Here is a 25,281-nt window from a genome sequence, read left to right as displayed (position 1 = left end):
TATGAGTCAGGTCTGAGTCCACAGCACATAACAACAACAACAACAATATTGTTTATTTCCATGGGCGTGTATTTAACTTATTGGGGAAAAAAAATGAATATATCCTGTTGCTTTGTTTAAAAGAAAGTTGAATTATTGAAAAGTAGACATATAATTTGTATTTGCTTTTCCTTGGTCCTTGAGGTTGGCCCATTCACACCAAGCATGGTCCCTCAGCAGCTGCCCTAGCCCCACTGGGCTAAGGGCCCTGACCAGGGCCCCCTGGGAGGAAGTGAGAGGCTGGGGCAAGATGAGCCTTCTTTCTGCCCATCTGCTTGGTGGTGACCAGGCTGCACCAGCTTTACCCCAAGTGTTTGCTGATGCGTGGCCCTCCCCTCTTGGCGGACCCTGTGTGTCCGAGTGGAGCTGTGCTTCCCACACACAGAGGTACGCAGTGGCTGACTTTTGGAAGTACTTCAGGAGCCCTTTCCTCCAAGGCATCTCTGGGTAGACCCCAACTTCCAACCTTTCAGTTAGCTGCTGAGTGTGTTAAACGTTCCCACCATCCAGGGACCCCTGCAGCATTTTTAACTTGGTCATAAAATAAAATGTTTAACCTTTTGGTTCAGCCCAGGGACCTTGGCCTGTTTGGCTTAGAGATGCATAGCTGGTGCTGCAACAAACCAGAGCCCCCAGGGGATGGTGGGGAGAAGAGTGTCCACAGGAAGTGCATGGTTAGTGATGAAAATGTATGCTTTATTATTATTATTATTTCTTAAAGAGATGTAGGGTGAGCTTCAAGATCTAAACTTGTATTTTCCAGTGGATGCTTCAATTCTGATAAACTGATTTTATTCAGTGTGTTTTAAATACCCAGAGTATGTGAGATGCTGTCTGGGGCGAGTATGTGAATCTGGGATATTCTGTGTTACACTGAGAATGGAGGTTCTGGTTTGGTTAAGAAGTCGAGACCGCTTGTAGCTTAGTAAGTGTGTTAAGTGGTGTTTCCTTTCTCTGGTGTTTGTCTGCACTTGTTATTCCCCAGCCTTGTGTTTGAGTTGCCTTTGTTTGGAGACACAAGGGCAGCCTCCATGGAGATCTCTCTGTTTCTTGGGGCTTGTGTTTCTGAACCCTGTGCCTGGGGCAGGTAGTGTTTCTTTTCCCATTCAATTCCTTTGAGAGAAGAAAGCCTTTTACCTACGAAATTAAGTCCTGTCCTTGGAGATCTGGCTGGAACTCAGAAAATTCCTTTGCTCTGTTTTTCACTGAGTTGTATTCTTGCTGGTAGGTGAGCAGTGGATAGAGGTGTGTCACAGAGAGAAGGCAGTGACTGTAATGGGCAAGGATTAGGGATCTGACTGCAGACATGGGCTCTGGTGAGAGAGGAAGGAAATTAGCTTTGGAGAGAAGCAACGCCATTTTTGAGTGGCATATTTAGATCTCTCTGCTTAACAGTGTGTAGACAAACCCACTGCCATTGAGTTGATTCCGACTGTTAATGACCCTGTAGGACAGAGTAGAGTTGGCTTATAGGGTTTCTAAGGCTGTAAATCTTTAGGGAAGCAGATTGCCTCATCTTTCTCCTGTGGAGCAACTGGTGGGTTTGAACTGCCGACCTTTTGGTTAGCAGCCAAATGCTTTAAGCACTGCACCACCAGAGCTCCTTGCAAATCACTGGTCCTGATTCTGAGTTCATTTGTATTATATTTGATTACAGACTTTTCTTATTTTACATGACAGGGAGCAGAGAGGGCGTGGGAGTCATGTGTAAGCCAGTCACTCAAACTTAAAATCCACTTTGTTTCTGAAAATATTTTGATAGGATCTAAAATTTTATTAAATTCTCTCTTTTATAGGAAAAAATGGAATAAATTTGAACTCCCTGAGGATCCTTTGGTGGCGGGTTTTATCCTACAAAGGGCAAAGTTTGGTAAATTGTTAAGTCTCTCTGCCTGCTCTTCATAGTAAATTTGAAAAGCCCGCTATACTATGTTGTTGTTGTTGTTAAGTGCCATTGAGTCGTTTCCGACTCATAGCGACCCCATGCACAGCAGAACGAAACACTGCCCGATCCCGCACCAGCCCCACAATCCCTGCTATACTTGAGCCCATCATTGCAGCCACCGTGTCAATCCATCTCACTGAAGGCCTCCCCCTCTTTCGTCGACCCTCCACCCTACCAAGCATGACATCCTTCTCCAGGGAATGGTCCCTTCTTGCAACATGACCAAAATAGGTGAGACGAAGTCTGGCCATTCTTGCTTCCAAGGAGCATTCTGGCTGCACTTCCTCCAGGACAGATCTGTTAGTTCTTTTAGCAGTCCATGGTACCTTCAGCATTCTTCTCCAGCACCACAACTCAAAAGCATCAACTCTTCTTCGGTCTTCCTTATTCATCGTCCAGCTCTCACATGCATACGAGACGATTGGAAATATCATGGCTTGTGTCAGGCGCACCTTAGTCCTCAATGAGATATCCTTGCTCCTCAGCACTTGAAACAGGTCCTTCGCAGTTGACTTTCCCAATGCTGCTACACGTTGTCTAATGTCCTGACTGCTGCTTCCGTTGGCATCGATTGTAGAACCAAGCAACATGAATTCCTTGACAACCTCAATCTTCTCTCCATTTCTTGTGTTGCTGCTCATTGGTCCAGTTGTGAGGATTTTTGTTTTCTTTATATTGAGATGTAATCCATACTGCAGACTGTATTCTTCAACCTTCATCAGTAGGTGCCTTAAGTCATCCTCACTTTCAGCAAGCAAAGTTGTATCGTCTGCATATCTCAGGTTGTTAATGATTCTTCCTCCAATCCTGATACCACGTTTTTCTTCATATAGTCCAGGTTCTCAGATTATTTGCTCAGCATATAGATTGAATAAGTGTGGAGATAGGATACAACCCTGATGCACTCCTTTCTTGATTTTAAACCATGTAGTGTCCCCTTGTTCTGTTTGAATGACAGCCTCCTGGTCAGGGTACAGATTCCTCTATACTATGAGATTCTGTTTTTATTGTCTTAAACCCCCTTAGTCCCTCTACTCTTGCAGTACTTGGCATTCCACCTGATTTAGTCATTTGCATACTGCTCTATTTCCTTTTTTAATGCCTTTTTGTGTGTGTGATTTCAATGAAATTTTGCACAGCAGATTATCTTCCTATTTAACAATTACTACAAAAATTGTTCAGAGGCATCGGTTACATTTTTTACACTGTCAGCATTCTCATTAATTCCATTCTGGAGGTTTTGTTTTCAGTAATCTGCTTTTCCTGTCCACTTCCCCTTCATTTTTGCTTTAGGACAATTGTTGACCATTTGGTCTCATATAGATGATTTAAAAATATAAGGTACTCACTGTAATATTTTTATTTTGTGAGCCAATCTGTTATATTAGCTTAAAGATGAACTCGGGGGGGATAGTCTCAAGTTCCAAGTTTATGGGTTATCGCAGGGAGTCCTGTAGTCTCAGCGGGTCCGGTAAGTCTGGACTGTTTAAGAATTCTGTTCCACGTTTTTCTCCCCTTCTTTCAGGATCCATCTGTTATGGCCCTGATCAGAACAGTCATTAGTGGTGGCCTGGCACCCAGGGAATGGTAGGGAAGAAGAGTATACACAAGAAGTGTATGGTTATTGATAAAAATGTGTGCTTTGTTGTTATTTCTTTTTTCTAGTTCTTCTGGTCTCAATTTATCCTTTATTCCCTTTGCCTGCACTGTAAGTTCCTAGTTTTGATGTAATCAAAAAAGATTTATTGGCACCAGAATCCCAATTTACTGGCTTCAGGCACAGTTGGATCCAGATACTCAAAGCTATGTGAACCACTCATTCTCATTTTTCTTCTTCCATTCTCTCTCTGTCTCTGTTCCACTCTCTGGCAGGGTCTTCACATGTGGTGGTACCAGTAATTCTAAGCTGATAGCCTGAGAACTTAAGCCTGAAGTTGAGTTTCTCAACCTCGACACTACTGACATTGTGAGCCAGACAGTTCTCTGTTGTTGGGGCTGTCTTGTGCATTGTAAGATGATTAGCAGCGTTCTCGGCCTGTATAATAGATGCTAGGAGCTGCTTCCTGCCCAAGTTGTAACAACCAAAAATGTCTCCAGACATTGCCAAATATCCCCTAAGGGCAGGATCACCTCTGGTTGAGAACCATTGGTCTAAAGCAACAGACAGCTTTCTCTCTTCCAACTAATTCTGTAAAACCTCTAGGCCTGGAAGTCATTGGCCTGGCTTGGGTTATATATCCAGCTCTGAACTATGTGGCTGAGGTAGTGGGGTGGAGGTAATTGAATTTGCTAGTTGTCTTAGTCCAGGCTCCTCAGGCTATTCATGAGTTGGGGCTGGGTTTCTCTGTGGTACCTAACCATTGTTGTTAGAGGACAGGGGAATGGATTACACGCAGGACAAAAGAAGACAACATGGACCACATCAGGAACTGGGAGGTCTTTTTGAATTGAGAGTGTAGTGTCAATGTGGTGGAAAGGGGCTAGTTTTGGCAGCAGGCACATGTGTGTTGCTACCTGGTTCTTCCACTTATTAGCTGGGTAACTTCAGGCTCTGGTGGCATAGTGCCTATGGCATTTGACTACTAACCAGAAGTTTGGCAGTTCAGACCCACCAGCCACTCCTCTGAAGGAAGGTTGGGCATCGCCTTCTGTAGTGATACCGCCATGGAAACCCAAGGAGTGGTCAGTGTGGTCGCTATGAGTCGCATTCGACTCATTAGCAATGAGTTTGGTTTTTTTTTTACACCTAGTTTTTTTTTTTTCCCTTCCTTAATGAACTTATATTCATAAAAATACTATTTCGTGGTAAATTTTCTTTGAAATAGAACCCAAACCAAACTCACTGCCATTGAGTTGATTCCAACTCTTAGCAGATCTGCTCCATAGGGTTTCCCAGGCTGTAAATCTTTATGGAGGCAGACTGTCTCATCTTTCTTCCACGGAGTGGCTGGTGGGTTTGATCCACTGGCCTTTTGGTTAGCAGCCAAATGCCTTAAGCACTACACCACCAGAACTCCTTGAAGTATAACGTACAAATAGCAAAATAACATAAATTATGTGCTTAATGATTCTTCACAGTTTGAATGATCTTGTATACCTAGCACTCAGCTAGGTAAGCACTCAGATCAGGAAATGGAACAATCCAGAAGCCCCTAATAAGGCTCCTTCCTGGCCTTACCTCCAGATGCCTGCTAGCACCATAGCTTAGTTTGCCTGTTTTTAAACTTTTGTAAAAATGGGATTACACCATACGATTGATTCTTTTATGCCATAACATACATTATGTTTATGACAAGTTATCCATGTCATTGCATGTAGTAATAGCTTGTTAAATATTATGTGTCCTGTGTTTCCAATTATATGAATATGCTATAATATGTTGTTTTCAATTCTACAGTGGTGGATATGGGGTTAGTTTCTAATTTTCACCTGTTAGACATGCTATCCTTGTTCTTGAGTGTGTATGTTGGTGGTCCAGTACACACCTCAGTTGAGTATATGTCTGGGATGGGATTGCTTGTCCTGCCCTGGGATTTTAACTGCCCAGAAATTTCTCAAGGACTCTGTGTTCTGGGGCATAAATGAGAACAGGTAAAACGACTTGTGTGTCTGCCACCTGATAGAGGGTCTATCTACGCTCGTCTCCTTTTAAGTGCTTCATCTTGGATTGATTATTGCGATATGGAAATGCAACAGATGAGCTCTTGGTTTGAAAATTAGTTTCAACAAGTTTAGTATGTTAATAGACTTTAACATGTTTAGATGGCCAGACTTCACCTCAACGACTTTGGTCATGTTATTAGAAGGGACCAGTTCCTGGAGAAGGATTTCATTCTTGGTAAAAGATAGGATCAGCGACAAAGGGGAAGACCCCCAACGAGGTGGATTGACACAGTAGCTGCACCGATGGGCTCAAGTGTAGCAAGGATTGTGAGGATGATGCAGGACCGGATAGTGTTTGATTCTGTTGCACGTAGGGTTGCTGTGAGTCGGAGTTGACTGGACGGCGCCTAACAATAGCAGCAGCTGCAACAACAACATGTTTGGGGGATTTTAGAAGCTAAACAGTAATGGTGCCCAAAACTCTAGCTGATTTTCCTGTTTTGCTTTTAGAGGAAGAGACTGTATGTCTAAATATCCCTTTACTGATGGTCTCTGTCTTTCAGCATCACAATTCCAAAGAGCATCATTTTTTTTTTTTTAAATGTCTATGGTTTGTATTCTTAAGAACAGAACCAGTTCCTTTGTTTAATGGTTTCTCTTAACAAAACTTCCTTACTTTTTAGTTCCATGCTTTGTAGGAGAGAGACTCCAGTGCCCCTCTCAAAGATTATTTAGCACATGTAACTAATACATAAAAAGTATGTAACTTCAGTGATTAATTGCTAGTTCCTTGTATTTCTGACCTGGTGTTCTTTCTCCTCGATAGACTATTTTAAAGCAAATGCTGATCAAAATTATGGAATAGCATTTCTTACAAAGTGTTCGTGCTTATGTATTTAGTTAGCTGAGGGCCCTGAAGTGCAGTGAATTTACTTGCTATTTAAATTGCTTTTAAATGATATAAATAGCTTGTCAGATGTTCCATAGTGATGTGGTATTTTTGTTTTGTTTTGTTTTGATCAGCTTGTTCATCTCGGACTGTAAGCATGGTCTAGGGCTGTGCAATTTGGCTGCTCAAAGTTTACCTACTGTTCACTGCCCTTGAGTTAGCCCCCAAGCACAGCAGAACTGGACTCTGCTTGGTCCTGCATGAGCCCCATGATCAGTTGCAGGTAGGACTGTTGTTATCCATGGGTTTTCATTTGATTGATTTTTGGAAGTAGATTGCCAGGTTTTTCTTCCTAGTCTTAGTCTAGAAGTTCCCCTAGCAATAAGCTATTACACATCATAGCAGTAAGCAAGCCCCAATGATAGACAGGTGTTGGCTGCCCATGAAGTGCACTGGTCGGGAATTGAACCCGAGTCTTCCGAATGGAAAGGCAGGAATTCTACCACTGGACCACCATTGCCCCCACACAGTTTGCCTTGGGGTTTATTAATCGAATAGCTTTGGGAATGATGGTGTTCTAGACAGGGTTAGGGTGAGGCATTCTCGGGAAGCACTGTGTTGCCTGGGTGTATGCCAAAGGACAGGTGAGACAAGGGTTCTGGATCCTGGCTGCCCACTGGCACTGCCTGGGGTGCTTCTGAAAACTGCACCTCTGAGGGCCCATCATCACACAGGCTGCTTCATTTGGCCAGGGTGGGACCTAGAAATCAGTGCTTAAAAACACTAATCGTTCTAATGTGCAGCCACACTTGAGAATCAGTGCATTAAATGAAGGGGATTGGACTTTGAGGGCTTAGAGTCTCTTCCAGGTTGAGCATTCAGTAATTCCATGGTATCTATCAGTATTTATGATGACCAGCCAAAACAATTTGACTTTAAAAACTGTTTTAGAAAATCTACAAAGTAGTTTCATATTCTTATCCCTTCCTTCCTTTGCTTTTCTTACCGTTTCTCACCTTCTTTTGTAAGCTTTGTAGCTATTAGATCATGTCTTATGTTGGATTTTAGTGTCTTTGTTTTAAATGTTTGCAGAAACATGTTGGTTTGGTTAGAAGGTTGTAGTGAACTCTTGTTCTGGAATATGATGCTGGATTTTATATCGGCAAAGACCATCTCCGTGGGTTTAAAAGCTACTAAGAGTGTATCAAGTTATTGTATGCCATTTCAGAGCTGGGAAGGCTGAGTAAGACTTTCTATGTTACATGTGATAAAAGACTAAGACCCAGAGGCCAGCCAGGTAAGGCAGCCCGCTGACCAAGGTTGAGTGGCCCTGGGTTAGGGACCAGCACTCGTTAGCATTTCATATATCCCCCATATGTCCCTTCAGCAGCTACTGAGCAAATCAGACCTCTCTTTTTGGAGGAGGTAACACACTAGCCTGATTTGTTCTCTATTATTAATAAGGTCAGAGCAGCTAGTTGAGATGTTAGTTCACCACGTGAGGCCATGACAGACTGACAGACCTCCTCTTTCAGGGCCAGTTTCTGAAGCGTGCAGTCTTGCACTTTGTTCATGCTTATATGATGGCAGCTGTCATTTTACGTTGGAAATTACATGCCACTCCTTAGACTGAGAGCCTCAGAAGGTCAGGAGGAATCATGTCTTATTCATTGTATGAGGTACATTCAAATCTTTATGGTTGAATATAGTCCTAATAGGCCAAACTGTTATATAATGTGAATGCCTACATGAGTCTTATCTAGGTAGTGTAGTTGGTGGGTTTTTTTTTTTTTTTTCCTTCAAATAATTTAAGATAGCGAGAAGACATTTTCTTAGTAAGTTTGCATAAAATTCAAGGCGTGCAAGATAGAATAAAGAAGCAAAACAAATCCACTGCTGTCAATTGTTTTCCAATTTATAATGACCCTATAGGAAGAGAGAGTAGACCTACTTGGTTTAATTTAGATTACCTTGTTCCTGACCAACAAACACAAATAACTACTCATCACCAGCAAAGACAGCACACAGGTCTCTTCCTTCTGGAAAAGGGCTAGACTGGATGTTTTCTATTTCAAATGTTTGTTTTCATTCTTTGTCACGAGGAAAGGTTTCATCCAAGAGACAAAACACAGTGCATCCTGCCATATTTTTATAACTTTAGAATGTTTTAATACTATGTAATAGGAAAAAAATTGCTGGAATTTTAAATACACATACCAGACTTCACATATATTTATGTGTTTCTTGTTGGCAGAAAAACAAAAGTGTTAAGTGAAATGACTTGTCATTATAAATACGATGCTTTCAGGAACACTTTCCTTAAATCTTTGTGAATAAGATTATACTTGCAGTATGTTTATAATCCCTGAATCCTTAAGAAAGGAGTTGACCCAAATATATAAATAAGGACTTTGTTGCCAGAATGAGAGATTTTTAATCCTCTTGGAGTACCATTTTTCTGCTAGTTATAAAGCAACACTCAAACGTGCTCCAGAAACTCCGTAATGTACTATGCATTTGTTAGTATGTGACGTTTGTTTCAGTTCTGAAAAAGTCCAGGCTTACTTTTCAAATTGAGTTTTTAGTATAAACTCAAAATAGGTGAGCAGAAGGATAGTTTACCAAATTTTTATATAACTACTTGTTTCTTCATTAACTATTGATAATTGATGTTAAACAGCAAACATTTTTGTTCTGCTTTCCAATGTGAAATGAAATAAAACCAAACTCAAGTCCCTGTTGAATTTATCCCAGTAAAATGTTTTTCAGATTTTTTTTTTTCATTCTGTAATTTTGATTTACTATATCTGCTTATCTGTGAACAGAAGTGACGTAGATGTTATTGCGATGACTAAAAAAATACGGTTTTGCTAAAAGTACCTAGATTGTGTTGGTGAGAAGAAACCATTGGCCACACACAGTCTGTGTGCTTGTAATAAGTATTGTGACTAAAAGTGCATGTTGTCACAGACTAAAATTTCATCTTCAGGGAAATCTTAAGTTTATTTAGGGGGATTAATTTTGGCACAGGAGGCACTTGGGGCTCAGTGGTGAGGTTTTGCCTTCATGCAGGAGGCCCACTTTTGACTCCTGGCCAGTACACCTGATACACAACTGTTACCCCTTTGTCAGTGGCAGATTGGGTGTTGCTATGATTCTGAACAGGTAACAGTAGAACTTCCAGACTTAAATCGACTGGGAAGAAAGGCCTGGTGATCTACTTCTGGAAATCGGCCAATCGTAACTGATGGTTGGATAACACATCCTGGGCAGTGTTTTGTTCCATTGTGCATGGGGTTGCTGCGAGTCAGGCCTACTCAGCAGCAGTTAACAACCAAATAACCACTTTTATTTCTTTTCACATATCTGCATAAGCTGCCAATTCCAGTGGCCCTTTCTTAGCCCTTAGCTTATCCTCAGTTGCCCACTCTCCCTTCTTGGTGCAGTGTTTCCTTCCCTTGGCTCAGTAACTGCACCCTTGCCTTGGGCTTCCTTTCTCCACTGCCTCTGCTTTCTCAGTTTCTGTGTACCTGAAATTTCAGTGTATTCTAGATCCCATCTTGGTCTGCTTCCCTTATGTTCCCTTTTCTAACTTTCCTTGAGTAGCCTGTTCCCAGGCTTCAGCTGCCTAATTTAATCTGGTCTCTGATCTTGAACTCCAGGCCCACCTAGGTGCTCTTATTTTCAAGTGGTCCTGAAATTTCTCACTCAACATGCACAGAAACGGAACACACTGTAGTGTCTCCCACACTTGTCCATCCCTTCGCTCGTCCTTGTTTGGGCTAATGACACAGTGATCCGTGCAGAAGCCTAAGGGCTCTGGGAGTCATTGTACAGCCTTCCATACCCTCCCTCCTCATCCGGGTATTCTCCAAGCCCTGAGGATTCTGGCTTCCACAATCTTTATTAACTCTTTTCTCAATTATCGGTGCTTAAGTTTTAGTTGAAGCTCCGAGCTTGGCTGTTATAACCAATTCTAACTAAGCTTTCTTCAGTGCCCTTCCCAGGTAAGGATGCACACTTCTTATTATTTCAGTCACAGTCATCTGCACTTCTAAATCCCTTGGTCTCATTCTAGAGATTCTAGAAATGTTGTAACACAACACAATGCACTGCTGTCGTCGGATTCGACTCACAGTGACCCCTCCTTGGGTTTCTGAGGCTGTATCACTACGGAAGTGGATGCCCAACCTTTCCTTCTGAGGAATGGCTGGTAGGTTTGAACTGCCAGCCTACTAGTTGGCAGTCAAATACCTTAGGCACTATGTCACCAGAGTTCTTAGAAATGTAGTAGATACCTAGAAAAACGTTTGGACTGAAATGAAATAAATGACCATGTTCCTGTGTGTAAGAAGTTAACAGTGTCAGTGAGTCTAGGACAGTTATTGAGGGATTAACACTGATCAGAATTCAGGATTTCATCACAAGTGGATGTCATGTCTTTTGGGAAACGGTGCCCCAGATCAGTTCTGGTAAGGAGAACGAAACTTACTCATAAAGTTTTCAGAAACATTTTTTATTTAAATAATCTTCCAGGATATAGTGCAGGAAAATGAGTCCACTGGGTTGGAAGGCACTGCATGATAGCCACACCAAAGGCTCAAGCCAACAGTCATGCAGATGGTGCAAGAACAGACATTTTGTTCTGTTATGGGTTATATGGCCATGAATATGAGCCAATTTGACAACCATTAACAACCTGAATAACTTATACTGAGGTTAAGCAGCATTAGATTTTTAACTAATTGTTGACATTATATTTAGCAATATGATGCTTGCCTTCAGATAATCTGAAAGTATTTTGTCTGATCAGTAGCCCCCCGCTTTTTTTTTAAGTGAAAAGAAACAAAAAACTCGATTCTTACCTTTGTACCCATTTTATATAACTTCTTGGTGCTTCTGAATGATGGTGTTCTGGTTACTTAGTGCCACTCTGAAAAGAATATACCACAAATGGGATGGCTTAAATAAACAGGAGTTTATTCTTACAATTTGGAGGCTTTAAGTCCAAGTTCAAAGTGCCAAGCTCTAGGGGCTGAGTGAAACTCCTCAGCCTTGGGCTTCAGCTCTGCCTCCAGCTCCTGGCCCACTGAAGCTAGAGGCGTTTCTTCACTCAGCTGCTGTCTGCTAAAGCTGACAAGCCCAAGGTTGACAAGTAACAAGGCATGGTCCCGATATTATCAAATCACACGGCAGGCCATTAATTCAAGTCCATTGTAAGTCCCAAGGTCTGCAGAGCATGGCAGGCTGCTGAACAATGACATGGCTACATGCAGGGTTCAAGTTGCCATAAGCTAGAGATCATTCCCGAAGCTGCTGCGGGAAGCAGACCACATACCCAAAGCAGCTCCTCAGCTGCTTGTGGTAGATCCCACCACGGAGTTGACTGCCAGTCTCATCATGGGGAATAACTACCACCAGCTGCCCAGCCACTCAACAAGGTCTAGCCAAGTTGACACAAAAACATAACAACACAGATGGAAAGCTCTTTAACCTGACCTTGAAAAGACTTATGACTGAAAAATTACGTTCTGATGAGTGTAGGGGAGAGAGAGACTCTGATTTTAGATTAAAGCATATCTTTTTCAGATACTGATGAAAGTATGGGAGAGATTGGTGGTTGGACAAACTGCCACAGCTTCAACCCTGACCAGGGTATGAAATACTCGTTAGGGTCTTCTGATCCTGTAAAGCGAGGGAACCATTGAGCGTTCTGTTTTGTGTCTTATTTTCCGTTTGTGCCATTTCCTACTGAGTAACTGTAGATTCACATGACTTCCCCCATCTTCTGGCCCTCGTTGGTATATCATGAAATACACCATTGAGATGCAGTGGAACACGGAGTGTATAGAAATGCCAGGTGTTTTCACAAGTCTCACAGGACTGAACAAACTTTGAATTTGAACCAGAAAGTGGGTTAGTAATTGGAAAGCTTCAAAGACTCCTAATAAAATAATCTTACACACTTGCTCTGAAAAGCAGCAAAATTCTGTATGTGCACGAATTGGTTATTTTTCTTTGAAAAATATCTTTTTTTTCTTTTTTAACCTCATAGAAATAACTTTCTCCTGGAACATTTTATAAGCATTTTTATTTTTTGAGAGAAATTCAGGCTGTTTTTGCTAAGAGTGAACCATTGTTTTTCCTGGTGTGAATATTGGCAGAGGTGTGAAGGAAACCTAGAATTTCTACCTCTTTTTTCTTTCTGTGCTGTCTTTTTTCCCCCTTAAATCAATGAATAATTTTCAGGCCTTCACATGTTGTATAATTATATAACTTACCCTTAGTGCAAATAACTGCTTGACATTTGTTGAAATTTCAGCTTATTTGATATTGCTTAGGTCTTAATAAAGGAGCCCTGGTGGCATAGTGGTTAAAATACTCGATTACTAACCAGAAGGTGGCAGTTTGAACCTACCAGCTGCTCCATGGGAGAAAGATGAGGCAGTTTGCTTCCATAAAGATTTTTTTTTTTTAAAAAAAACAAAACAAAACTCACTATCATCAGGTCAGTTCTGACTCATAGTAACCACCATTGGGTTTCTGAGGCTGTAAATCTTTACAGAAATAGATTGCCCCGTCTTCCTTCTGCAGAGCAGCTGGTGGGGTTAAACCACTGACCTTCTGGTTAACAGCCAAGTGCCTCATCCACTACGCTACCAGAGCCTTGGAGACACTATGGGGGAAATTCTACTCCATCCTAAAGGGTCACTATGAGTCAGAATCAACTTGAGGCAATGGGTTCGGTTGTTTTGGTAGATCTTATGTTCAGGAATCAATGTTTTAAATATGAAATATCCCTAAAGGTATTTTTAATCTTTGTGTGATAAAATGCATTAAAGTCTGTATCATAGTTTTTAAGGCAAAGTGACTGTCTTTAAGGTGGCTAGATAGGAAATCACAGAGGAAATATCTTTTGAGTCACTGAGTCTTTGGGGATTGCAAAATGAACATAGAATATAAACACACTTTAAAAATGTACTAAAACCACCTCCTTTTACTGTATAGGTTGATCTTTGACCTGAATTGAAAAGAAATTTAGTAGCCCCCCTTCCCCAGTGTTTAAAAAAACATTAGGCCTTTGGTTTTGGGGACCGTAATTGAATTTTCCTTGCTTAAAAAAAGGGAAAAAATTGATTTGGGTGTTAGGCCATAACAAAAACGAGACCCTTTTGAAGATGAAATGCATGCCTGTCTTGTTTTCACTGGCCCTGAGTCTTGAATCAGTCTGACGGCTGTACACCATCTTAATTTTTGTGCAGATGTTTACTCATTTCAATTGTGGGCTCATCTTTACGTCTGCTGCTGCTCTGAATGATTTTGTTGGAGGTTAATAATGATAGGATTTGGCAGCAGGGACAGCACTGTCACAGATAAGAAGACCCTTCAGTATGTTCTCTTAATCGTGATTTTTACATTAGAAACCGGAGGCTTTGTAGTCTCCATGTGAAGGTGCCCTGCAGTATTGCTATGATAATGATCCTGTCATGGGTTCCTTAGTCTTTGAGTAAAATCTCCAGTCTTATTCTTTAACTATCAGAAAATAAAGGACAAAGTAGTAAATTGTAACTTGTCACAGAAGGAAATGATGTTATGATTTGAGTACATATTTTATAATTTATAAGCAAAACTCACTGCCATCAAGTCGATTCTGACTCATAGTGACCCTCTTTATGTTTCTGAGGTGGTAAATCTTTACAGAAGTAGATTGCCCAGTCTTCCTTCCGAGGGGTAGCTCGTGGGTTTAAACCACCAACCTTCTGGTTAGCAGTCAAGTACCTTAGGCACTATATGCTACCAGAGCTCCTTTTTTAAATAATTTTCTTCAGAGGTTTTGCTTGTCAGCTTCATCCCACCCACCATTTAACATGGAAGACTTTCCAGGGAACTCTGCCATGACATCTAGAATTATTGTATGGTGTTTTGGTGAGCCACAGTGGAGAAAAAGCACTTTGGAAGGTGACATTTTCTCTAGGGTGGACCTTTGGCTTTGGAGTGGCTAACCTCGATTTGAATCCTGGTCCTGCCATCACTGAGCTATGCATCCTTGGGCTAGTTAGTTGACTTTTGGTGGGAATGTAAATCCTTTAGCACAGCCCCTGGCACATGTTGTTAGCTGCCTTTGGATCAGACCACCAACTCCTGGGGAGCCCACGCACAACAGAGTGGACTGCTTGGGACTGTTGTGATCCGTAGTGTTTTCACTGACTGATTCTGCAAGTAGTTCACTCTGCCTTTCTTCCTATCACAGGTACTTAGTAGTGTTTCCCTTCTCTTCTTTGTAAAAGTTGTGTGTGCACCTCCCAGGGGAAGGCATCCACAGTCCTCTCTCTCCGTGGGATCCCACCTTCAGTCCGATGCATTGGGATATTGTGGAGCTTGGTTTGTTCATTGTGTATTCATTCCATATGTGTGCCGACGCATGAATGCCAGACACTGCATGTTCCAAATAACACTCCTTCCTCTCTTGGCAGGTGCCTGAGATCATTAGCTCCATCAGACAGGCCGGGAAGATCGCCCGCCAGGAGGAGCTCCATTGCCCATCTGAGTTTGATGACACATTTGCCAAGAAGTTTGAAGTGCTCTTCTGTGGCCGAGTGACCGTGGCCCACAAGAAGGCCCCGCCGGCGCTGATAGACGAATGCATCGAGAAGTTCAATCATATCAGCTGCAGCAGGAAAGCGGAAATCGACTTGTTCTCCCAGAATCCTGAAGCTACCAGTACTATGGGGGGATTTACCATAACAGATAAATTCCGATCGGTATTCCAGCCGGTGGGCCATGACGAGCAGGGCCGGAGGCCTATGCGGAAGTCCTTCTCCCAGCCTGGACTTTACTCTTTGGCCTTTAAGAGGGAATTTCAAGATGGAAGCCTTAGAAGTAGTAGTTTTTTCAGCTCTTTTGAGGAAAATGACATTGAGAACCACCTCATTAGTGGACACAATATTGTGCAGCCGACAGATATTGAGGAAAATCGAACTATGCTCTTCACGGTAAAACAATATTGAGCCTTGAACTCATCCCCATTCTGCGGTGTATGTTCAAAAGAAGATGTGCTTTATTGAAAGATTCTATTATTATTTTTTTCATTGTGATTTGAGGAGGAAAAGTTCTTGGTAAATTATTTTTGGCAGTTGTATGTGAATCCATATATTCTGTTCTCAGGATAAAATCCTTCAGTTATGATCATTGAAAGTCATCAGGGGAAAATAGAGATCCCATCTTATATCCCTGTGTGGTTTTTACCCCCCCACCCCCCACCCCCCCACCCTATGGCTGTAAAGACATCTTTTTAAATGGGGTGGAGAGTATGTTAAGATAGGTAAAAAAGGCCAAAAAAAAAAAAAAAAGGGATTTTTAAAATGTGTCTTAATTTCAAGTAATACATTTCAACAAAATCTTTTAGTTGGAAAATGCTTTCTCTTAACTATTTTCATTAATTTATAAAACTTTCACTCCTTGTTAATCAGGATAGTCGTCAGGGTGATTGGATGACATGATATCTAAGATTTATACCCAAACTCAAATACTAGTTTAGCCAACTGCTTACTTTTTTCTAGGAAATAAAAAATTCGGTAAACTGAGAGCCAAATGCCGGAAAAGGAACGGACAAAGGAGCTGTTGCTGGAGTTTGGGGCTCCTGAGTTCTAAGTAATCATGGCTGTTCTCGGAGAGCTGGTCCTCCCTGGGAGCCCCCTGGGTTGGAGTGAATTAGTCTGAGCCAGTGGGACTCATGCTGACCCAGAGGTGAACTGGCCGCTGACGGTGTAAGGAAGTGGCTGATCCTGGGCCCCGTTCTGTGACCCTTCTTTGGCTTAATGTTGACTGGCATTCTGTGGAGACCAAAAGTACCTTAAATGTAATGTTTTATAAAAATAAGGAAGTTGGCTGCTAAGCTTAATGCTCTGTGTATGGATGCAGGTTTAAAATCAAGATGATGTATCACAGGTTAATAGGGGTGATTTATTTCTTCCTCTTCTAATCATTGACCTAATACATTGTAGAGTGCTACGTCAGCATCCAGACTTGTGTTTCAACCTCTCCGTCACTGCTTGGTTCATTTATTTAACCCATACTTAAATGAGTGACTGCTGTGGGTGAGATCTTACACAATATGCTAGCAACACAGCAGTGCACAAGACTCCCTGTATATATTTAGATTCTGGGAAGCCCCTGCGTAGTATAAGTAGTTTAAACACTTGGCTGCTAACTGCAAGGTTGGAGGTTCAGGTCCACTCATATGTGCCTTGGAAGAAAAGCCTGGTGGTCTACTTTGAAAAAGGAGCCATTGAAACCCTGTGGAGCATACTTTTGCTCTGACACATGGGGTTGCCATGAGTTGGAGCTGACCCAACGGCATCTGGTTTTAAGGACGATGGAGATCAGACAATTGATGGCAAAGGCAGATACCTAATTAGAGTTGTGATAACATGCTACCAAGGAGAAGCAGAGGATGCTGCAAGGACAGTGGGCGCATCAGAGAAAACTTCAAGAAAGTGATAGTGATTTTGACTGAGCAGAGGGTTGGGTGTAGTCACCTGGGAGTTGAGCGATTCCTGGGTGCAGGGAACAGCAGATGAGACGGCCTTGAGGAGAGATGCCCACGATACCTGAGAAAGCCGGAAGCCTGTGCGTTTGTTGTTTCTTTTGCTTGGATGGCTTCCTCCCCAGGTTTTCATGGGTCTGTCTTCCTCCCTGCCTTTAGGTCTCTGCTGAAATGCTAACTTGGCATAGAGCAATAATCCTTGCAGTGAGGCTAGTAGCACTTCTTTGCTTTCATTTTTTGCTGTAGCACTCATCATCATCTGGCATAATTACAAATAAACAGGTACTATATCTTCTGTCCCGTCTACCCCTAAGAAGGTGATCTCCGTGAGGGCACAGATTTTTATCTGTGTGTTCATTGCTGTTATCACGGGTGCTTAGAATACAGCTTAGCATATGGTGCATGCTCAGTAAATACGTAATAAATGAGAAAAAAGGCCAGGTGACTCCAATGGGAACAAAGGGGGTGTAGTAGGAGAGGTAGGGTTGGTGCAAGAGGCAGGGGCTTCATGAGATATCAACTCATGAGTCTTAAGAGTTTGGTTTTCATCCTCAAATCAAGGGACAGTCACTGAAGAGTCTAAAACACAGATTGGTACTGGATGTTTTTGGCAACAGAGTGAAGATGGCAGGAGTAGGCTGGGGAGAAGAGTTGGAGGCCATGGAATAGTCTGCATGAGAGACAGTAGAGGCTTAGAATGTGGAGGCAGCGGGGATGGAGTAAAGGGAGGATGGAAAAACACTCAGGAGGCAGGTTGATGGGACATGGTGACTGATGGGAAGTAATGGGAAGGGAGAGGGGTCCAAGAGCCCAACCCAGTTTTAAATTCTAATTTCCCCTTTACAGCCCATCCACAACCAAGTGATAATGCATCAGGGCTTCTCAACTTTGAGATTTTCAAAGCTTCTTTTTTAAAAATAGAGATTATTTTCATTGTGTGTTGGTATCTTCGTTGTGTTAGGTATCTTCACTGACCTCTGAAGACACTAAACATATCCAAACTAGAGACTCATTTCTTGTTGACAGACTTGTCCATCTTTACTCTGTATTGCACTAGACAAAGCAGATAGTGTGCTGGTTCCTGCTGTGGAGAGACACACACTCTAGTCTAATTCAGAAAGATGTTGCATGTTAAAAATGAATTATTTTTTCATCATACTTGGTCTTCATGAAAGGATTAAGGGTAGTGGCTGTCAGTCTCACCTGACTCTACATTCAGAATATAATGACTCCTGATTTATACCCGAGTTTCCGGTTTGGACCTTATATCAGAGTATAATGAATTTAAAGGAAGGAAAGCCACTGTGAGTTCCAGTAACATCAGAATGTGACTGCTGACCTCTTTATCCTGAGGAGAAACTGAAACTGTAGAAAACCCATACAATACCTCAAGAAACTTAGCCGCCTGGAGGCCTGGAGTCCAGGGAGGGCCACCACAGGCAGCTGGGGAGTGGGCGTGCAGTTAACCATGTGGGTATTGCCAAATACTACTACTATAATGGATGTCTAGTGTGATAAATCAATAATGCAATGTTCCTTTATGCTAATGTGGTAACTTAAAAAAGTCTGGTAAGTAGTATATGCAAATGTTTTATACATAGCATGTACTCAGTGCATCATGGATGATCATCTGAATAATTTTTATAAGATTTTACAGTAAAAAAAACCATCAGTTGCTGTCACACTGATTCTGCTGCCTGGTGGCCCCAGTGGGACTGTGCTCCATAGGGTATCCGTGGCTCAGTTTTCAGTAGCAGACTGCCAGTCTGTGTCACTTCCAAGGCACCTCTGCCTGGGCTTGGATCACTTTATTTTTTGCTTGGCAGCAGAGTGTGTTACCTGTTTGCACCACCCAGGGACTCCACAGTAAAAGGGAATCAATAGAAAACGTTTTGAAAATTTTGAAAGAGAAGCTTCTTTTTTGGAAGAGGCACTTACTTAGAAACCTCATTGTCGTAACAAAGGGATGTTTAGTCTGAGGTTTTGTTGTTGCTTTTTGGGTATTTGATCCTTCAGTCTCACTGCAGATTGCTGCCTTAGGTAGGTGAGTGTAGGAATAGTTATCCTGTGATACAGGAACTCCCTAGGATAAGTCACTACCTTTGAAGTGATTTCCAACCATGATACAGTCAGAATTTTATAGGAGCTTGTTCCTTTCTCTTTATTCTCATAGATCACAAAACAAGAAAAGTTTGTAAGACAAATTTAAATTCAGCTTTCATGTTCAGCTAGTTTCTGTTTTGTTTGTTTTTTAAGATTGGCCAGTCTGAAGTGTACCTCATCAGCCCTGACACCAAAAAAATAGCATTGGAGAAAAATTTTAAGGAGATATCTTTCTGCTCTCAGGTAAATGGAAATGGGTTATTGGTTCAATTGCAATGGAATTTTTAAACGATTTCTTCTAATATCTGCCATACAACAGAAGTGTACGGATTACAAAGGGTATATTTTCTAAGTACTTGATCTGTAGTCTTTAATTTCTTTTCCTATGCTTTGATATGGGAGCTTTGGTAGCATAGTGCCTAAGGCACTTGACTGCTAACCAGAAGGCTGGCTGTTCAAACCCACCAGCCACTCCTTGGAAGGAAGATGGGGCAATCTACTTCCATAGCGATACTGCCTCAGAAACCCAAGGAGGGGTTGCTATGAGTTGGGTCCGACTCGACTGCACATAACAACAACAACATGCTTTGGTATACAGGTAGTCCCCAGGTTAGGAACATCCAAGTTACAAACCAAGTCTCACCTATTGCAGTCACGTACTGCATAGCATCCATTCAGACAGTGTCTTCCTGCATGTACATCCCTGGTCCCAACCCCCATAAAGTCTACGATATTAAAAATTTGATGTACACATGAGTTCATAATAACAAACGGGTGCTATTTTGCAACACACCTCAAAACATATTAATGTATTATGTTAGATGTTTTAATGTATCTGAAAGTGTTTTTTATGCATAGAGAGGTACATTACATATTACATACAAAGACAAACATTTGGCTAACTGACATTTGATACAAACCATACCTAATTGTTTGTCTTATGTACAAATTCAACTTAGAGACAGACTTAGGAGTGAAACTTGTTCATAATCCAGGGACTGCCTGTGTTAAGATAATAAATAAAATTTTGAAATTAGATAAGAATTTTGTTCTAAGCAACAATAACCTATTGGATAAAATAGATTTACGAAATTAGATAAGAAGTTTGCTCTAAGCAACAATAACCTATTGGATAAAATAGATTTACGAAATTAGATAAGAAGTTTGCTCTAAGCAACAATAACCTATTGGATTAAATAGATTTACTTGCCTTTTTTTTTTTTTTGCAATTATTAGTAATAATGTTTCACCATCGTGATTTCCAGGTATGTGTGTGTGTTTTATGTACAGATAGTCCCTGACTTATGATGGAGTTCCAGTCTGACAACTCCATCATAAGTTGATTCTAATGTAAGTTGAATACCTTTTTTAATTTTTGTTTTTCATTATTGCCTTTTATGGTTAGTATTTTTATTATCAGGAGCTGTGGTAGCATAGTGCCTAAGGCACTTAAACTGCTAACCAGAAGGCTGGTGGTTCAAACCTACCAGCCACTCCTCGAAGTAAGGTTGGGCAATCTACTTCTGTAGTGATACTGCCTTGGCAACCCAAGGAGGGGTTGCTATGAGTGGGGGCCAACTCGACAGCACATAACAACAACAATTTTTATTATCAATGTTTTTATAAATACAGCATTATTTTGAACAGTAAATCATAAAATCGAACATTTTCAGGTGAACATCTGAGAATGATAACATGAGCAAATTACATGCTGCAACATCATGTAGTGCATATAAGTAACCAATGATAAGGGCATGTGTAAATGTGGTTCATCATTAACTCAGAATATGTTGTAAGTTGGGGACTATCTGTGTATATTTACACATACACACAAATGTGTCTCTTTTTAAGTAGATATATACTTCAACTTTATAAAAATTTGTAACTTTTGGGGTACCAATCATCATCATTTCTTCTCCCTTAAAGTAGAACACATAGTCCATATCTTAGATACCTTACTTAGAATGCAATATCTACTTGAAAATTTCTTTCTTGATGATCTCCCCAGGTGTATTTTAGAGATTCTGGAGGAATCGATCAATTATGATTAACTCTATGAGCTCTGGTGGCATGGTGCCTAAGGCATTTGACTGCTAACCAGAAGGCTGGTGGTTCAAACCCACTAGCCACTCCTTGGAAGGAAGGTAGAGGAATCAACTTACATAGTGATACAGCCTTGGAAACCCAAGGAGGGGTTGCTGTGAGTCGGCTTTGACTTGACGGCAGTGCATTGCCTTGCGTTCGTTGTGTTATATCAGTTTCACTCAGATCCTCTGTATCAAATATGAGAACACTTAGTAATGTTTTCTTTTAAGCTCTAACTTCTTATTTCCATAATGAATGAGACAATGAGTGTTTCAGTGTTTGCTAACATACAATGTGATCTACTTACGTATTCAAAAGGAAAATTTTCTTTTGAAAAATGTAAAAATAACATTCTTTATCCATTTACAAAGAGTAAGTTATTCTAAAGCATATTCCTCTAAGAAGTAACTTTTTGCATTCCCTTAACTTGACATTGGAGAACACTGATTGAGATGTTGGGCTATTCCAGTGACTGCTCCCTTGTTGGGAAATACTGAACCTGAGATTATGTACAAAAATTATTTCATGATATGTTGCTATTTTCTAATTGAAATACTGCTTTTCACATAATAGTTTTATCATTTCCTAAATGGTGCAGTTTATAAGTTAATATGGCTATATCAGAGCTTCAGGCTGTTGGCACTCATCTCTCTATGCTAGTAGTGCTTTCAGAAGGCACTGCTGTATTAATATTTATGGAAGACATTTTATTTGTATTTAAGTGCCTCTGTTAGCCAGTGTTTTCAAGACAGATTTGTATATTAATATTTGTTGCAAAGACTCCTTAGAAACTGTGTGAGAGCCTTGGCCTTAATACCTTATATTTAAAAGCTCTCCTATGTGTAACTTTTGACTTGTTCTTCATACAAGTGTAGTGTTTATCTGCTTGCTATTTTTAGGACTATAAATATGTTTAATTTTTTAAATTGTGTGTGTGTATCCATTAATCTCTTTGGTTCTCCATGTAGCTCTCTGTAATACCTAAGAAAAGTTGTAAGTTTTCTGTGTTATGTTTTCTCCACTTAGTTTAGTTAGTACTCAAAAACAACCAAACTCACTGCTGTTGAGTCAATCCTGACTTGTAGCGACCCCTCCTTGGGTTTCTGAGGTGGTATCTCTACGGAAGTAAATTGTCTAGTCTTCCTTCCGAGGGGTGGCTGGTGGGTTTCAGTCGCCAGCCTTCTGATTAGCAGTCAAATGCCTTAGGCACCATGCTACCAGATGAGCATTAAAAACTCCAGTTTTGGGATCTTACTCCTCTAATTGTTGGGGTGGTCATAGAAATAACATTTTGGTAGAATGATGCTAAACTTTATCATATTTGAGAGATGCTCTTAGCTATATTTTGCTTTTAAACTATCTGAGTGTGTCAGTCTTAAGCTGCATTTCTGAGAATGATGTCTCTTTTGGGCTCAGCTTAATGTTCCAGTTTCCTTTCTTCTGCCTCCAACAGGGTATTAGACACGTGGACCACTTTGGGTTTATCTGCCGAGAGGCTTCGGGAGGCGGAAGCTTTCATTTCGTCTGCTATGTGTTTCAGTGCACAAATGAAGCTCTGGTAAGAGACCAAGGATCCTATCAAATGTGCATGAACTGTTGAATGTAAAACCAATTTGCTTGTAAATGTGCGTCCAAAGCACAATTAAAAAAAAAAAAAAAGACAATGAATCGTTTTACCTTGAAACCTTATTTATAAGGAATTTCAATCTCACTGAAGTGTTTCTTTTTTTCCTGTCTTTAGCCAAGTTGTATGGCCTCATTGACATACCATTATTTGACTTTAATTATTCATTCATGACTTTTTAATAACTAGCTAGTATGCATCTGAGCTTTATTAGGGTATATGTTTTAAATTTTCATTATTTTGAAGAACCTGCCTGCTTTCACTCTCTGGACTAGCATTTTAAGGAGTTAGCTTTTACCCTCAGTATATATCGTTTACTTAGGATTTTTTGTTTGTTTGTTTTGTTTTATTTTCAAAAACCTCCTTTCCTTTAAAAGATTCGAATGTCACAAGACAGGAAGGGACAAGAAAGAAGGTCAAAGGGAAAGGGTGAACACAGGGAGAAAGTGAGAAGAGTATTGTTAATCTTGTGCGGATTGCAGTCAATATCATGAAACAAAATGCATATGAACTGTTGAACAGAAAACCAATGTGTGCTGGAAACTTTCACCCAAATCACAGTTTAAAAACAAAAAGATTTGAGTATCTGGGAAATATTTTTGAGCCTGTAATCTTAGCAGTTATTACAGTTAATCTATCAGTCTGTGATTAATAAATAGTCCAGCAAAATCTGAAAATACTAAGTCTTTCCACCAAAAAACCAAACCTACTGCCAACGAGTCGATTCTGACTCATGGTGACCCCTATATTGTTTCCTGGCTGTAAATGTTGACTATATCATCTTTCTTCTTTGGAGCAGCTGGTGGATTCGAACTGCTGAGCTTTTGTTTAGCAGCCAAATGCCTTCATGGAACTATCAGAGTTCCTTAGTCTTCCCACCAAACCAAAACCAGACTCACTGCCGTAGAGTCAATTCAACCCATAGCAACCTCTTCTTGGGTTTCTGAGGCGGTATCACTATGGAAGTAGATTGCCCAATCTTCCTTCCAAGGAGTGGCTGGTGAGTTTGAACTGCCAGCTTTCTGATTAGCAATGAAATGCCTTAGGTGCTACGCCACCAGAGTTCCTGCAGAGTCCTCAAATCAGCCCAGGTAATTTTAATCTTACTGTTTGCTGCTTATGTTCCTCTTCTCTTCAATTAGGTTGATGAGATTATGATGACCCTGAAGCAGGCTTTCACGGTGGCTGCGGTGCAGCAGACTTCTAAGGCCCCCGCTCAGCTGTGTGAGGGCTGTCCTGTTCAGTGCCTGCACAAACTCTGTGAGAGGATAGAGGGTGAGTAGTGGAGCCCTTCTGAACTTTCAAATATAGATCACAAGAAAACCTTGGGTAACATGCTTTGAAAGGTTCTGCATAACATAGCCTTGTATTTATTATAGGATTGCAGGTAAGCTTTCAACTTGAAGCAGGTAACTCTGGTATATCAGGCATGGCACTGCTGGTGCTGGGGGTACAAAGATAAAAACTCATGTCCTCTTCTGTCATCTTCCCTCCATGGTAGTCTGAGGTAGTGAAGAAGTTGGGGAAACAGAACTTACAAAACCAGTTGTGTAGCATTTGTAATGGTTTGTGAGTGGTCAGCCATATTGACCTCTAGAGAGAGATCTAGTAAGAGCTGAGGAAGTTCCATTAGGTTTCTCAAACAGAAGCTTATCAGGAGCTTCTGTTAGGACAGTTTTAAAGGCATGGTGGGGACAAAGCACAGGTTGCAGCTGATGGAAGAATGAAAAGGAATGAAAGAATTACTGTTGAGTGTTGCCTGCCATTTCGAGGAACTTGGTTTAGGAATGAACATAATAAACATTACGATTTGCAGCTTTTATTTATTCAAGACTTCAGATGTACCAGACACTGTGCTAAGTGCTTAATTTTACGTCCATTACTCATTTATTTAATCCTCACCACGTTTCTGGGAGGAAATGGGACTTTTTATTTTGTACATTTTATAGATGAATGAACTGAGGATTGGAGGGTGCTTGAGTCGCAGTCGACTCAGTGGCAGTGTTTAGAGATAAACTAGTCTCCAGTGCATCCAGGAGTTGGCCCAAGATGACAAAGCCCCTGGCTTTTCCCTGCCACCAAACATTGAACACTTGTCTACAAACCAAAAAGTTGGCAATGCGAAACCCAGCCAGAGGCACCTCAGAAGGAAAGGCCTGGCTGTCTGCTTCCAAAAGGTCACAGGGATTGAAAACCCCATAGAATGGTTCCTCTGACACATGAGGTTGCCACGAGCGGAAATCGACTTGACAGCATTGGTTTGTTTTTCTTTTTTGGCTCCCTGTTTACCAAACAGGATTTCCCAAGAGAAGGCCATACTAGGGGAAAACTCAAGGCCTGTGGCCAACTATTTTTTTTTTAAAGTATGGGGGACAGTTTGAGCAACTTCAGAGCTTAAAGGACCAGACCCTTCTCTATCCCTCTCTCCCTCTCTCCCTCTCTCCCTC

General features: G+C 41.1%; 1 protein-coding gene across 1 annotated transcript in view; it reads left to right on the top strand.

Annotated features, from left to right (window-relative positions):
* Window positions 1–25,281, top strand: part of TBC1D1 (TBC1 domain family member 1) — a 392,135-nt gene that overhangs the window by 177,885 nt on the left and 188,969 nt on the right. The window contains 4 exon segments of the mRNA XM_042782639.1: window positions 14,951–15,469; window positions 19,279–19,368; window positions 22,664–22,768; window positions 23,977–24,109. Of these exon segments, the coding sequence (XP_042638573.1) occupies window positions 14,951–15,469; window positions 19,279–19,368; window positions 22,664–22,768; window positions 23,977–24,109 (847 nt within the window).

Source organism: Orycteropus afer, unplaced genomic scaffold, assembly GCF_000298275.1.
Source record: "Orycteropus afer afer isolate SDZICR_OR568_19922 unplaced genomic scaffold, OryAfe1.0 scaffold00399, whole genome shotgun sequence".
Lineage (NCBI taxonomy): Eukaryota > Metazoa > Chordata > Mammalia > Tubulidentata > Orycteropodidae > Orycteropus > Orycteropus afer.
The sequence above is the reverse complement of the archived record's forward strand: the minus strand, read 5'-3'. Positions and strand labels throughout refer to the sequence as shown.